The 17,190-nt window shown below is 34.3% G+C and overlaps 1 protein-coding gene across 1 annotated transcript in view; it reads right to left on the reverse strand.

Annotated features, from left to right (window-relative positions):
* FSTL5 (follistatin like 5) overlaps positions 1-17,190 on the reverse strand; it is a 667,318-nt gene that overhangs the window by 217,239 nt on the left and 432,889 nt on the right. The window contains exon 7 of the mRNA XM_074376817.1: positions 2,746-2,912. Within this exon, the coding sequence (XP_074232918.1) occupies positions 2,746-2,912 (167 nt within the window). The remainder of the gene's footprint in view (positions 1-2,745; positions 2,913-17,190) is intronic.

The following is a 17,190-nucleotide window of genomic DNA, read 5'->3' on the forward strand; positions in this document are numbered from 1 at the left end:
TTGTTAAAATGACCATACTACCCAAGCCATCTACAGACTGAATGTAATTTCCATCCAAATATTAATGGCATTTTTCATGGAAATAGAACAAATAATTCTAAAATTTCTGTGGAAACACAAAGAACTTAAATGACCAATTTTAAAAAAAGAACAAAGATGGAGGTACCATATTCCTTGACTTCAAACTACATCACAAAGCAATAGTAGTCAAAACAATTTGTTTGAGGCATAAAAATAGACAACTAGATCAATGGAAAAGAACAGAGAGCCATGAAATAAATCCATACATAATTGTTAATTAATTTACAACAAAGAAGCCAAGAATATTCAATGGGGAAAGGACAGTCTCCTCAATATATTGTGTTAGGAAAATTGGACAGCCACATGCAAAAGAATGAAACTGAACCACTGTCCTACACCTTACATAAAAATATACTCAAAATGGATTTAAGACTTGTATGCAAGACCTGAAAACATGAGAGCTCCTTGAAGAAAACAGGTGATAAGCTCCTCAACGTCAGCCTTGCTGTGAAGTTTTTGGGTCTTATTCCAAAAGCAAAGGCAACAAAAGTGAAAATAAACAAGCGAGACTACATCAAACTAAAAAGATTTTGGGCAGCAAAGGGGATACAATTTACAAAATAAAAAGGCAACCTAATGAATGGGAGAAAATATTTGCAAACCGTATATCTGGTAAGAGCATAATATCCAATATATATTAAAACTTCAAACACCTCAATAGCAAAATAACAAACAATCCAGTTTAAAAAATGGGCAGATGATCTAGACAGACATTTTCCCTAAGAAGACATACAGGTGGACAACAGGCACATAAAAAGATGTTCAACATCACTAATAATCAGGGAAATGCAAATCAAAATCACAGTGAGATATCATCTTACACCTGTCAGGTTGACAGTTATCAAAAAGAGAAGAAATAATGAGTTCTGGACAGGACGTGGAGAAAAAGGAACCTTTGTGCACTGTTGGTGGGAATGGCAGTTGGCGCAGCTGCCATGGACAACATTATGGAGATTCCTCATAAAATTAAAAATAGAACTACCATATGACCCAGCTATTCCACTTCTGGATATTTATGCTAAGAACATGAAAACACTTATTCTAAAAGGTAAATGCCTTCCTATGTTCATTGCAGCATTATTTACAAAAGCCAAGATACGGAAGCAACTTTTATGTGCATCCATGGATGACTGGATAAAGAAGATGTGATAGATATACAATGGAATATTTCTCAGCTGAGTAAAAAGAAGAAAATATATTTATTTTCTATACCAGACCAGGGGGCATTATGCTAGGTGAAATCAAAGGTAAATACCATATGATTTCACTTATATATGGAATATAAAAAAACAAAACAAATGAACAAACAAAACAAAACAAGACTCATTGATACAGAGAACAGATGGGCAGTTATCAGACTGGAAAGGGTAAAGGGCTTGGTGAAAATGGGTAAAAGGGGTCAATTGTATGGTAATGAGTGGTAACTAGATGTACTGAGGGGATCACCTTGTAGTGTGTACAAAGATAGATTATTTTTTACGTCTTACATCTGAAATAAAATATAATATTATACACCAAGTTTACCCCAACTTTAAAAAAAAGCAAAAATGTAGACACAACAATGGATGATGCGAGCCTACTATAACTTTGTCTAGGTCCATACCTCTCAAGGAATCTTGAATGCTCCTGAGTGTAGCTGTCCTAAGGCACAATGTTCTTGATATCTTAGAGCATTAGACATTATTCTCCCATATACTCTGAGGAAATTTCCCAGATGTAAGCACATTTAGAAAAATTTTATCAAAAAAAAAAATGGAGAAGTTTTCTTTTTTTGAAGCATTCAAGGACATTAAATAAAAATATTAGTAAAATGTAGTAAATAAGAGTGACTCTTTGGGCCTGTGTTTGGGAGCTTCTTTAAGGTGCAGCAAAGAATAAGTGGACAGGTGATGGCTTTCTTGAGTGATAGTAAAGAATGACTGAAATTTATATGTAAAGACATCATAAAACTCCCAAATCACCAAGGCAGAGGATCGCCCCACCCTATGTCCACAGACATCCCATAACATATAATTTTTACTTCTTTTCATCATCTAAGATGACATTCACTTTTTCATGCTCACTTTAAACAGACAGCTTGGAAAGAACAGATGAATACCCTGGAGTTTGTTCTGCTTTTGTTTCATCTTTGGGGCTGGACCCTATTGAATCCTGGGGCTGGACCCTACTGAACAGAGTTTAGATTCTGAATCTCTAAGAATAAATCCGAGTGATGAACCATGTTCCTTTATTCTGGGAAAATAAACCCTTTATTTGTTTGATTAATATCCATTCTTTCAAATGCTGTATGAAGTATTTGAGGCAAAAATCTGCTTTTACCCACTTTAACACTTCACAAGCTATAGACTGTTATTCAACTATAGTAGCAAATCCATAGAGATTAATTGTTGGTAATTAAAAATTCTTAAAGCCAGACCTTTATCATTTAAGTTCCTGGGATCCCACCCACACAGTGGTACATAACCTGTTTACCACACTTGTATACAAGCGATTTGGATAATTTCAAATGATCTGTAAGTGCACTTCCCAGACAGCAGAAAGGCTATGACAATGTTCCAACGACTCTCTTCTATTCTACACCCAATTTCATTAAGCTCGGCAGACTCCACAAAGTCTACCACATGAAATGCACAAATTCTAAGCAACATGGATGTATGTACTCACATTGATGTCTTCCAGATCTAAGTTATTTAGGACAATGTTGTTCCTCTTCCAGATGATGGGGGGTCTCAGTGCCCCCTGGATGGCGCAGCTGAGAACAGCACTTTGTCCCACTGTTGCCGCCGTGATGCTTAGCTTCTGGTCTTCAGGAAGACTCAGCTGGATAACCTCTGGGAAGATAAATCGTCGGTAATGGTGATGAGCACGCGGTTTTGTAAAGTTAATGAGTATGAAGTTTCTGAATACTAGCAATTAAGGCTTTTAATTTGAATAAAATGGAAAAAAAAAAGCTTGAGATGAAATGAAAAAAAAATAGTAAGTTGTTTCCAATAAAAGGTCAGAATGACATTTCAATTTAATTGACTGACTGGCATCCTCGTGAGGCAAAGAACTATTAAACACGAAATGAGTATCAGAAGGAGAGTTATAATAAGCCTAGCAGATTGCACCCAAAAGAGAGATAAATTATTTAACTGCCAAATCGACATGCAGTGTGTCATCGGCATTGAAATAAAAATGATGTTGTTTATTCACTGATAGATTTATATTGTAGGTGAGGTGAGATCATTGCTGGCTGGCTTCACAGAACACTAGCATAGCTGAATGGGTAAAATACATCATTACGCTGGGAAATATAAATTGACTCTAAAGGAATAAGATTTATTTGGGAAGTTGAGGGAGGGAAAAAACTAAAGTTCACCAACCAAATGGCAATTTACTGAAATTCTGTCAGCTGCCTTTATCAGACGGTATGTGTAGAGTGCACTCGCTTCCTTGCTCTTAAATTTTAAATTTAAATATATTTTTAAAATAACCATCAAACATGATTCTCCTAACCATGATGCCAAAGCAGGAAATATCATTTGTAATCTCGATCTGCTTTCCTGTTCTGTCTCCAGACAATCCTTACCAACTGTGGGAAAGAACAACTCTGTCACTGTCCCTGACCATGAGGGATGCCCGGGGTAATCCCAGCAGTCTTCACCCACGTGACAACTGCTCTTTAGTTTTCACTGACGTTCACTGACCCGCTGACATTTCTATGTCATGATGGAGTCCTGCATTTTGACTTTGTTCAGTCAGAGCCAGGGTACACATATCAAAATCACTCTACTCACTGAAATTTCCACGGGGTTGGGAAGGACCATGATTGCCCTTTATTCCTTTGTTGTGCTTGGTGATATTTTTCATGGGTTGTGGGGGTTCAGTGTCCAACGTGGTGGCTTTTAATTTGTAATAAACATAATCATGGACAGTCTGTCTCCTCCACCAACCCCTCTTCTTCCCTTTCACCATTTTACCTACTTCCCCTCTATTTCTGAATCCTGCCTTCATCTGGAGGAGGAATAGGAATGCTAATCAAATAATCATTATAGAATATAACTATTCAGCAAACAAGTCTTTGACTTTTTGGTACCATCACCAATTGGAATGTCAAAAATGGCACCTATCTGTTTATCCGAAGGCCAGGATCGAACATATATAATCCTCCACATGCACTTGTTACATGTCAATGTTAAGAGATGTCTGTTGGGATGGAATACTGGCCGCCACACCATCGTTGGATAAAAATAAACAGAAAGAGACTGACCCTAGTATTCTGTTGCATAGCATCTTGTCTCTAAGTCTAAAAGCCACAGTTATTTAAGTCATCATTGTTTTGTGTTGTGAAAGATGGGGGTAGGCAAGTTTTTGAAACTGAAAAATCTTATGAGAGAGACTCTGTGCAGTTTATTCTTTTGATCTTTATGTCACCCATAGAAATGATAGAAATGGAAACGAGCATTTTGCTCGGTCATTTGTATTGACAGTTTAATGTTCCCCAATGACATTTATCCTTGTTCACATTGTATTTCAATGTCCCCTGAGTAATAAGATCAGAAGGAATATGTTCAATCTTCTTTTCTTTAATACTCATTCTGTTATATATGTATTTATATTTATATAAAGTCCCTAAAAGAAAATATATTTGACCAATTAGGCATAGGAAAATTTTGAAATTTGCAGACACAATGTTTCTTTGTCTTTTTCTCAAATATTATAAACTTACAGGAAGAGAGAAAACTATAAAAGAAATAACATCATGTAGAGTATCCCATAAGAATTATTAATATTTTTCCATTAACATTCCTGGGTTTCAGCTTCTGGTTCCTCATCAAATCAGGTGAGAGATAATGAGACATCCGATTCTGAAAACAGAATGTTAGCACTGGCTATTCTGGCATTTAGAAATACAGTTGCTACTAAGTCACCTTGAAATGTCTTTACTAGCCTTTTGCATCTGGTATTAGGTCCCAGGACATTCACATTAGTTGTGCTTTTGGTAGTTATACATTACAGTGCTAATTAGATAATATGAACATCTTAGAATAAATGCCGAGATCTGGCATAACATTACGTGGGACATCCTTGTAAAATATAATTTTTGAGAGGATGCCTAATTAGAACTAAGAATTACTATTCACCCAGGGAATATTAACATGCACAGTAAAAACTTCTTCATTAATTTGGAGATTGCATTTTTAAATGACTTTTAAAACAATCTCTGTAATATGTGTTATTAAATAATGATATGTATTTCAAAAAGTCTTTCAAATTCCTGCATATTTTATGCTACACTTGTCACCTCTTCTTTAATATATTATATAGAGCTATTTCACAAAACCAATTATGCTTACATGTTAATCCACAAAATCAAGCGGCCCTTTCCTTAAATAAATTTAGCTGCAAGATTCCTTTCACCTACAAATTGTCATCTCATCTTTACTAGTCTTCTTGACAGTTACTACCAGGCTAAGGTTTACTCTCACAAAATCACAAATGTTAAACACTTTTGTTCCTATATTCTAATGTCATCTGAAATGCTTTAATAATGGTGACTAAATGCTTCTGAAACACATCACATTTGTAAATTTCATAGAAAAATGGTGATTATATATAGAAATGCATTAACAACCTGAAACAGTAGCTATGAATCAATCTATATACCAAATTTAAAGTGATCTTAAAAGGTATCAGTAAGGTTGGGTGTAGCTGAGCATTTGTGATCACAGTTATTAGTTTAGAAATAAGAGTTTCAAAGAAACTTTTTGAAAAATTAATTCTTTATCAATTATGGTTAACATACACTTTTTCAATGTACGTATTTTATAATGTAGCATTTTATCCACAAACATCTTACACCAGTTATGTACAAATCACTGTTATGTGAAGCAAATAACAACTATCATTTTAGTACCCTTCTCTATCTTTTTTAGCTCCTACGGTAATGCACATTTGAAAGGTCTTTTTTTTTTTCTAAGTAAAATCATGTATCACATGACATTGAGTCTTCTGATGTCCTGACCAAAGGTAAAACTATACAGGGTAGATAAAACAGAGGGTACTGAGTTTGTCGAAACATGTCAGTACTTCTTCTGACCTACACACTTTGCCTTTTTTTGGATGCTCTCTCAACTACTCATGGAAAGAAATCAGAGCTCTAGCTGTGATGTTTCCTTTGATCTCATGTTACAAAGACTATTAATGACACTTCCAGACCAGCTTCTTCCGTTTGCTCACTTGGAAAATCCAAGAGGCAAGTGAAATAGTTACTTTCTGTGGATTCACAGTCTATAGTTTCTCACTTTCACGATTTGGCTTAGAGGCATGTTAAGAGTTTGTTATCAAAGGAATAAAAAAAATTGAATTCTCCCTTAGCAGAATCCAAAGTTGGAGAGACAAGTGGAGCTAAGAACAACTTCAACCACTGCAGATTAGTATTGATGAAGCATTTATTCCAATAGCAATGAGGTGATAGAAACAGAAATAGGAACCTGGATTAAAAATAGTATGTAAACTTAAAATAGTATAGAAAGGAAATAAAATATTATGAATATTTATGAAACACCAGTTAAAAATAAGATGATATTAGTAACTTTGTTTGAAAATCAATTCTGTAAAATCATAAGAAGATAATTTATCATAAACAGAATTCTCTTCTAAATACCTACATCTTTTCAAGTTCCTAAGTATATACTTATGTTGAATATTTTATTTATTTTAATGGTAGTCTCATAATCTTGCTGCATTGATCATGCTTATAACTCCTATATTATAGGAATGAAACCTAGGAGAAATTTGATGTATAATATTTTAAAATAACATGTGTTTTCCCTTTTCTATTCCACTAAATGGAATTACAAATTAAAAGCAGATAATGATTAAAATAAAAAGAAATATATCACAATTTAAGATGCTTAAGAATAGTAGAAGAAATAATTATTCTTATAACAAGAAAGTCACAATTACTCAAGACAAGCTTTTTAACTAACTGGGAAATTATGATGGTAGCTTTTTGTCAATAAATATGTGATTTCCAAATAAATGTTAAGTCTAATCTAATTCAGACATGCCAAGATATACACTAATTTATTATGATAAAATGTCTAGAATTTTTATACTTGTTGCTCATCTGTAAACAGTTATATGCTTATATCATAATGTGTAATATCAAAATAAAGCAAAATAAATTTAAAAAGAGATCTAGAAATTTCATCAATAGCAATGGATTAGATAATTTGGACTAACACTTCCACTGAAGAAATAAAACAACAACAAACAAATAAACAACCTGGGATTAAATACACATAATATGTTTTAAATAATATGTGAAACAGATAGCTTTCTCATTCTTATCTCATGAAAAAGATAACACAACAGAGGGGAGTTTCCCAGCCTGTGCCCTGAAGAGAATTCTAACTTTGAGAGACGAGGTTGCACCTGGAGTCACACATTGCTTTGGGAGTTTCTGCACCTTGAGAAGATGACTGTGCAGCCTAAATGTCCCATGTGGCTTTTTCTTCCCAGAGGCATACAGGGTGGATGGGACAAGGACAGTACTGGGCGACCTCCCTCTGTGTCAGGACTTGAAATTGCCTTACTCTGCAGGTGAATGCATGGACTGAGGACCACCTTTGTCTAGGTGTCTCATGTATCATAACGTCTTCCTCTCTATAATAAGATTGCATTATCCTAGTTCAATTAATTACTATCACAAGCAATTTTTAAATAAAACATCCAGAAAACAAAGAAGGACAATATGGCACACAAAGAGAGACAACAGCATGATCAGAATGACTAGAAATGACATACGACAGTAACAAACCCACCAGGATTAAACAACTTATATTTACAAAAATAAAATCAGTTTAGAAATTCTAAAAAGAACATAAATATATAATCTCTGCATATTATAAGTTCATGAAAGGGCCAAGTAGAAATTATATTATTTGAAAATATAGTAACTAAAATTAAGAAAGTGATGTCCTTAAGAACAGATTAGACATAGCACAAAAGAGAATTAGTAAACTGGAAAAGAGATTAAAAGAAACATTACAGAGGGGATTCCCAAGATGGCAGAACGGAGGGAGGCGGTGCTCACCTCCCATGAATACATCAAAACCTGCACCTACATGAAGAACAATTCTCATAGAACACCTACTGAACTTCAGTAGACCATCTCTCTTACTCTCAGAACTACAAGGAAATCTTCACAAAACTGGATAACAATAACTTTCTACTGTATAGCACAGGGAACCACATTCAATATTTTGTATTAATCTATAATGAATATACATACGTATATGTATGACTGAATCATTATGACATATATCAGAAATTGACATAACATAGTAAATTGATAATACTTCCATTAAAAAAAAGAAACATTACAGAATGAAAAGCAGAAGAACAAAGATTTGAAAATACAGATGAGGTTAACAAACATAGGTATATATGAAACTCAGAAGGAGAAAACAGAAAATGGGCCAGAAGCAATATTTAAAGAAATAACAGCTAAGAATTTTCCATAAATGTTAAAAAACACCAACCTATATATTTAAGAAGATCATCAAATGCCAAGCAAAGCAAATGAAAAACCAGAATAATCCACACCCAGATGCTTAGTAGTAAAATTGAAGAAAAATCAAAGGCAAATCTTAAAACTATGCAAATGGAAAAATACAGATTGATCTTACAGTAAGGAGAATTCAGTAACTGATACATGAGCAAAAATAAGAACAAGAAGCTACTGGGATTATATTTATAAGTGATGAAACAAAGTAAAATCAACCCTAAAATTTTATTCATATACATAAAAATTAAAATAAATATACTTTCAAAAAACAGTATGAAAATTCATCTCTAGTAACTAGCCTTAAGGTAAATTCTGAAGGATGTTCCTGAGGAAGAAGGAAAATGATCTTGGATGGAAGCTTAAAGATTCAAAAATGAAAGGAGAGAAAAGAAGATATCTAAATATGTTAAACCTTAGTATTATAATTCAATAATTCAAGAATGCTTGATAATATGATATATGATTATATATAATTATACATATTTATACTAAATATATTTATAATAATATATGGTGGATATATAATGTCTTCATAATCTTGGAATATAGAAAAATTTCTTAAATAAGGCACAAAAAACTCACCATAATAATTTATACATTCGACTACATTATAATTTAGATCATTTATTTCTCAAAAGACACTATAAAGAGACCAAAAGTGCAAGCCAATGAGCAGGAAAATATACCTGCCATCTACGAAACTAACAAAGATCTCATATGTAGCATTAATAAAGATCTCCTAAAGATTAATAAGAAAAAGACAGTGCCAAAGAACTACCAACAAGAGACTCAAATACATGCTTTATGAGTGAATTAATCCTTGTGGCTAAAACGAATCTCAAAAAGTGCTCAACTATACATGTAATCTGGGAGATGCAAATTTAAACCAAAGCTTTCAGCTTGGTGAATTACCAAGTCTAGAGATAACATCTGTCAGGATGAACATGCGGCAACATAAATTCTAATATACCTTTAACAGGAGACAGTGGAGTGTTCAAGTGTTATAAAGACATAGCAGAGGTAGCAATGTATATATTTTCAGGATGTCTTTAAAAAATCCACAGGACAGAGAAAAAAAGAAGAATTGGAAAGGAATAGGGGAAAGGAATCCCAAGTTTATCCCCCAGGAAAGGAGCTGTACTGAGGAAAATCCTGAGAATTCAAGTGAAAATGGAATTATTTCTGCCACAAGTTCTGAAAGAAACAAGACAGGCTTATAGTCACAAACATAAATATAAATATTTAGTAGTTACAACAGAAAGGTCATTTTCCTATGTCATTGGTGGGATTTAAAAATTATGAGAAGACATTAAAAAATACTTTTCAATAAAAGATATTTTATAAAACAATGAAGGAAAAAGGTTCTTGTGCAGAATTAGAATCTCATTTTTTATTCTCTTTATCACTTTGTAATAAGGCCAATACAGTATTACAGACAGGACTGTATTTTGATGACACTTCAAGCAGTTTTGCATGCTAACAATAGTGAACCTCATTTTCCTTTTTATTTATTCCTGATTCTGATATTCCTTCTGTAGTCTTATAAATATAATACAATTATCATTCAACATTTCTGTTCAATTTTATTTCACTTCTCTCTTTCAAATAAATTACATACCGTTGAATTTTAAACTGGAATATGTGAAGGATAAGGCCCTTCATTCAATGATATGTATGACCCTATGAGCTTGGAAAACCATTCTCTCCTCATGAAGAGCAGTTTTCATTTGAAACCTGACCTGACAAAAATTGTATTCACAAGAGAATTTGGTGATCACTCAAAGTCAAGTTTATTCTAATTTTATGATTTGGAAAACTTTAAGACTGCACACAACTGGATGATTTTAACATGATAGATATATAGGCTGGAATAATACGGTACTGATATTTCAAGGTATATTACACCAAGTTCAAAATTTCTTAGTAACCGAGTTGCTCCTTGTAGGACTGGGGTAAAGTAAAATAATTGTCAGCATTTACTTGGTAATTAATATTTGCCAGGAATTGTTCTAAGTAATTGATTCAGTTAATTATCACATTTATGAGGTAGGTATAACTGTTCTATTTGTGATACTATTATGTGAGGAAGAAATAAATAATTGCAGTTTCACCAGCCATCTTGTGATCAGATAGGAACGTCCCCAACACACTAAGGTCACAAAAAGAAAAGTTCAGGTCCTTAATCACAATTGGTGAGAAGAAAGAAAGCATCCTATTATTGGATATTCAGTAAAGCAATTGTCTTAAAAAAGATACATGCTACTGACAAAGAAATCTGCATAGTGTGGGGGACAAAAGCATGAACTATATTACCAGCAAGACCCAAATTTCGGATGTGACCTGATGATTGCTTCAGTTTGATTTCTAATGCACACCTTTTGGAAGATAAGTGACTTAAACTTTAAGTCTCAATTTTTCCATCTTTAAAGTAAAAATGGTACCTAACATGTAAGAATATTGTGAAGATGAGATATGATATTTTAAAATACTTATGATTGTGCTTGTGCATGAAAAAAATGCTCAGTTGCTAATTATCAGAGAAATGCAAATCAAAACTACAATGAGATTTCACCTCACATCAGTTAGAAGGGCCATCATTCAAAAGTCCACAAATGATAAGTGCTGGATTGGGTGTGGAGAAAAGGGAACCCTCCTACACTGCTGGTAGGAATGTAGTTTGGTGCAGCCACTATGGAAAACAGTATGGAGGTCCCTTAAAAAACTAAAAATAGACTTGCCATATGATCAAGCAATCCCACTCCTAGGCATATATCCAGAGGGAACTCTAATTCAAAAAGATACATGCATCCCAGTGTTCATAACAGTACTATTTACATTAGCCAAGACATGGAAACAACCTAAATGTCCATCAACAGAGCACTGGATAAAAAAAGTTGTGGTATATTTATACAATGGAATACTACTCAGCCATAAAAAGGAATAAAAACAATCCCATTTGCAGCAACATGGGTGGACCTGGAGATTGTCATTCTAAGTGAAGTAAACCAGAAAGAGAAAGAAAAATACCATATGATATCACTTATGCTGAATCTAAAAAAAAAAAAAAAAGACACAAATGAACTTATTTACAAAAGAGAAACAGACTCACACAGAAAACCAACTTATGGTTACCAGTGGAAAAGGAGGTGGGATAAATTGGGAGTTCAAAATTTGCAGATAATAACTACTATATATAAAATGGATATACAACAAATTTCTTCTGCAGAGCACAGGGAACTATATTCAATATCTTGTAGTAACCTACAGTGAACATGAAAATGAATATATGTATGTATATGTATGACTGAAACATTATGCTGTACACCAGAAATTGCCCCACTGTAACTGACTGTACTTCAATAAAAAAATACTTATGCCTGTGCCTGGCCCTTAGTTCATTCTGCATAGGCTACAGCTGCTATCACTAGCGAGGAGCTATTGAAGTGTCCGTAGGTTAAGACAGGAACCGTTTCACCAAGCTTATAATATAACATTATGATCACTTGGAGAAAGGTAGTGCTTATGTAAAACCATACTGGTTTAATTTTCATAGACATTATTTAAGCATGAGAGGAAAAGCCCAGCTTATCACCCAGAAGGCTGTTACACTTTACTGTGGTTTTCTACTCTCACATACGAGCTAAGTGCCCTGGAGGTTGTATTTAAATATATGCTTGCGGGGGAAAAAAAAAAAACTCTTATCGAACATAATGATGATCACTGTTCTATTCATAAAAAAGCATGACAGATATCAAAGAAATGTTCAAGTAATCAAGTATCTTTTCTCTGTATGATACGTTGGTATAAATATCATATATGATTTGAGAAAATTTGATATTATGACCAAAATGACTGAATGCGTAAAATACTGAATTACCTTGCTATCTTTAATCGGTTTTTAAATTTTAGGATGCTCACTTAGAGATGGAATTCAATGTGGTCATCTGGGGTGAGTGAATTATACAGACGTATGAAAGACACAATTCAACACGAAGAGTTTGCTGTGAATACTCATTTGTCAGTCAGGATAAAGCAATCAGCCAATCAATACCCATTTCCTGTATGTTAACAGTGTGCTCAGCGGCGTGTTAAAAAGCTATTACAGACAGAAGCAAAGAACGTTAACCCGTGTTCATTCCTTCAGTTTATCTCTGAGAAACCCCAGGGTGTTAATATGGGAGTCAATCAAATGACACCTTATTTGCTCTGTCTTTAATAAATTGAAAAAAAATTACCATTTTTCAGATTACAGTCAGTCAGACAGAGCTCAATGAATGAACTATTCATTTCACAGAGTGAAAGAGAATTTGAGCCTCTGCCACCGAACAAAGACTTTTAGTATTGTTTGCCTAATTTAAACAATTCAGTTAAGAGAGATTGCTATCAGCCATAATGCACTGTTGTTACTGATAAAACTGGAACTGGGATCTGGGCCATTTGCCTTCACGGTGAAGTTCTACAGAGTTCAAGTCTCTCTAAGATGTCACAGCAAATGGACGTGAAAAATGGGCATTGAACCCTGGCTGTTCATTTTGGCAGCTCTTCACAGCATCTGAAGACTCGGCCTCTGCTATGCAAATCCAGAAACAAATTGAACAATTCATCCAGAATTAATTAGACTACTGGGGATTGACTGAGCTCATCAAAACCGCAGGATACCTTTGTTTATACTGGAATACCAATTTATTCATGGACAACTGGGAAAACATCAGGTTTAGTCAGCGGTGTCAGCTGTGAGCCTGGGAGTCTCCCTAGTGATGCTCAGGTCAAAAGCTTCTCAAGACTGATGCACAGAAAATTACAAAAAAGGGAGCTGGTGATCCTCAAGCCAGTCGAGCTTTAATCAGCTAATGAATTGCCCTTTTCAACCCTTAAGAGGTTTCTGTCTACAGAGCCTTTCTTTTTCTTGTCACTTTCAAGTTTATTGACAAATTCTCAGTACTGGTCCTCCTTTAAATTTTTTAACACCTTGTACATATACATTTGCAACTAGACCATTAACTCAGGTAAGCTATAAGAGAGTATTAGAGCCTTCTTCACCTCAGCAAATGTTCCGATAGTCGTGGGCTTGGCAAACTATACCCATGGACCAAATCGGACCCACCTGTAGGAGCTCATGATTGGGTTAATAAATTGTAACAGACCCCAGCTACTTGTGACCTTTAGGAAGAACAAATGTGTATTGCTTGCAGGCGCCTGTGCATCTGCACTCCTGCCTTCTTGCTGTAAAAAGCAGAGACAATGCCTTGCTTACATACTTGAGGATTTAGCTAAGGGCTGCTTCCTCAATGGCAAAGCCATTGTGTGTCCCTTGCTGTAAATGCAGGACACGGCTTGTTTTAAGCATAGGCCCATAGTTCAGGGTTTACTCTGCTCGTTGCAAAGTGATGACCCATGCTCTCAGTTATAAACGCTGGGCATGCTTTCTGCTGTTTAGATAGTCTATATCCCCCAAGACAAGGAATTGGTGGTCTGGTGGTCTGTTTTGTAATCAACTTCTTATATCTGAAGAATGTACCTTGTTCCCCTCCCCACATGACTGCCCTGAAGATAAATTAAGCCTTTGCACTCATTGTGGATTTTATGATCTCTACCCAATCCTGCTCCTGCGTTCCATGACACAATTGTTCATGATCCTTTCTTTGATGGTGCACAATAAATATGGGAGTGTTTGAGAGGTTTGAGGAGTTGGTCTCCGACCCCCCTTCTCTCTTGACTTTCCAGAGTCTCGAGTAATTCATTCCATCTCGGTGGGACTTCTGCCGAACAGAACCCACACCCACCACCTGTTTTTTATAAATAAACTTGTTTTGGACACAACCATCCATCCATTCATGACTGCTGTGCATGCTACTGTCTGTGGCTGATTTCAGCTATATAGGCAGAGTTGAGCTGTGACTACAGAAAACTTTTGGTATGCAAAGCCTAAAATAGTTACCCTAACTATTTACAGAAGTTGCTTAATCAATTGAAATACTGCTTGGATGGTTTCACTTTCCTTTGATATGCTTTAGTTATTTAAATATGATCTGTCGGATTCTGCTCATTCTCCAGGTTCAAAACACTAAGCAGAAAATAATTACACAGAGAATACATGAAGATTGTGCCCATTTATATATGGGTGAGCTTGTAAACTATCGATGCATTTTCTTTTTAATCTTTGAGTCCTCTGTCAATAACAAATAACTAGGACCGTTGCCACTCTTAGAGTCTAATGCACAATGTTAAAGTTTAAATTACATTTGTCTCGTCCAAGTGCAATTCCTTAGTCCCTGGTAGTGGCATCCTGCTGGGTTTATCTTCCCCAAGTTGATCATGAACAACAGTGATCATTTCTTCCTTCTTCTTCCAATGGAAATACTAATTCCCTGGGCACATCTCTTAGCCAGAAGGAAGGCAATCCGATTTTCCCTGGGTAAGTCATTCACAATCTTAGTCTGTAAACAAGCCTGATTTCCAAGAGAGTATTTACATTTTAATAGGGAACATTTTAATTCAGATCTGTCTTTAAACTACTAAAATGCTTAGCAGAAACACTTTTGAGAAGGAAATCTTCCAAGGCACCCTTGTCAACACTGTTACTACTTTCTTTCTAAGAAATCAGAGGGACGTAGGTCTGACCAAGATTGCCTTAATGTTTTTCTCAGTGACTAACCTTTAGACAAAACCTGTCTGGAGTACAGGCCTCTCACCTCCCTTTTCTTAGGAAAGTTGCAATTGTAAATTCTTTCTCTGCCCCTTTCAGATGTAATCTTCTCCCAACTTGTTGCCAGTTTTATAACCCAGGAATATCTTTCTCAAGGACCTGGGAACCATGCCTTTGACATGTAATCATCAGGGAAGGTAGTACCTCAATTTCAGTCTCTGTGAGAGTGTAGGAGTTGAAATCCAATAAATGCCAATTAGCAGACACGCACGTTCAAGCCAAGTTGAACAACTTCATCCCTAGGCCATTGATTTTGGTACTTTTCCACTTGCTCACCACAGTATCAGTGTCTCTCCTGCCTTTCTTTTCAGTGGAGTTGAGTTCCATCTCTCTTCCTGTTGTGACAGTCTTGACTCCTGCCATAAAAGTCTTGGACAAAGTTTCCCTCATCTTTTTAACTTGTTTGGTGCAGGTTTTCATTGACCATCAGAAATCAGTTTTCCTTTTTGGAAAAATTACAAATATTTGCTTACCTTCACTCCTTCTCATTCATGTTTAAGAGAGAGGGAGTTTACAAAGAATTAAAGAAAGAACAGGTAATATTTATGCATGAGCTATAATTTTAGAGAGGACTAGAATGGAAGAAAAACCAAGATTGGCTTGATTTATTTTTACCTCTCCCAAAATAAAAAGTCATAAATTTAAGGATTTTTATAAACCTATGATTATTGCCACAAAATGATTGTTTCTTATCATTTATAAAGCTTGGTATGCATCTTCTCTGCATATGAATGTAGTTTTAATTACTTTAAATATGCATGTCTCTTAGAATCTTCTAGGAGTAATTTAAAATAATATCACTACCATGGAACTACAGGTCTTTACAAATCCTCCGTAAACGCAAAACAACTGGAAGCTCTCCAGCAAATCAAATGCCTGAGAACTCAGATTTAGGGTCATTAATCTTCATCATCAAAACAAAGAGATGTGAACTTAACTCAGTAATTGTGAATAGATGTTCTGCACTTTGCTTGCTAAAATTAGCATACTAGATTTAAATTATACAGATTGAAAATGCATTTATATAAATTAGAACCTCCATAGCTTTAATTTAAATTAAATTCTAGAAGTACAGATTAGAGAACTACTAAGCACATTTGATTATTTGAGAAAAGGGGTCCAGGATAATAAGCACCAGAATTACATTTTGAAGCTTTTTGTCATGCAAAAGTCTCATTTTTTAATGTCACTTCAATATTTATAATATTTCTCAATTTTGTGAAAGTTTTACTAAGTACTATATCTTTATCCTATTCATTTAAGCAAATTCTGTAAACGGTACAGACTAGAATAATTAAATACAATTATTTTTGAAAGAAACTGCTGAAGCAAATCTAAAAGGATTTTTTGTAATCCTTAAACAATAAAAGTCTAAACTACTTATAGCATCATATGAAAAACAAGTAAAACAGATATTTATGGTTAAGTAAATAAAAAAGTGAAGCAAACACATATACTGATGAATTCCAGCCAATGTAATTTTTGTAATAAATTGTCAAATGTCTCTATTTTTACATTTATTCTGAGTTTTATATTATTAATTTGTGATAGAAGTATATAATTTTTATCAGATGATATTTGTTTACATTTTTAAATTATTATTTTTGAGAATATATTTTATACATATTTTAAATTCATAAAAACATTTTATAATTGATTTTAAGGTACATATTTAACAGGATATTTCAATATATATTTACAAAATGTCAACAGAAACATATCATTTTAAGATTTTTAATTTATTTCATTTAGAATTAAGGCTATTTTAAGATATGATCAAACACTGGGCTACATATAAAGTTGTCAGCAAGAATAATTCTGTTTTGGCTGGTGTACAATTAAAGGA

This window comes from Camelus bactrianus, chromosome 2 (assembly GCF_048773025.1).
Source record: "Camelus bactrianus isolate YW-2024 breed Bactrian camel chromosome 2, ASM4877302v1, whole genome shotgun sequence".
Classification (NCBI taxonomy): Eukaryota; Metazoa; Chordata; class Mammalia; order Artiodactyla; family Camelidae; genus Camelus; species Camelus bactrianus.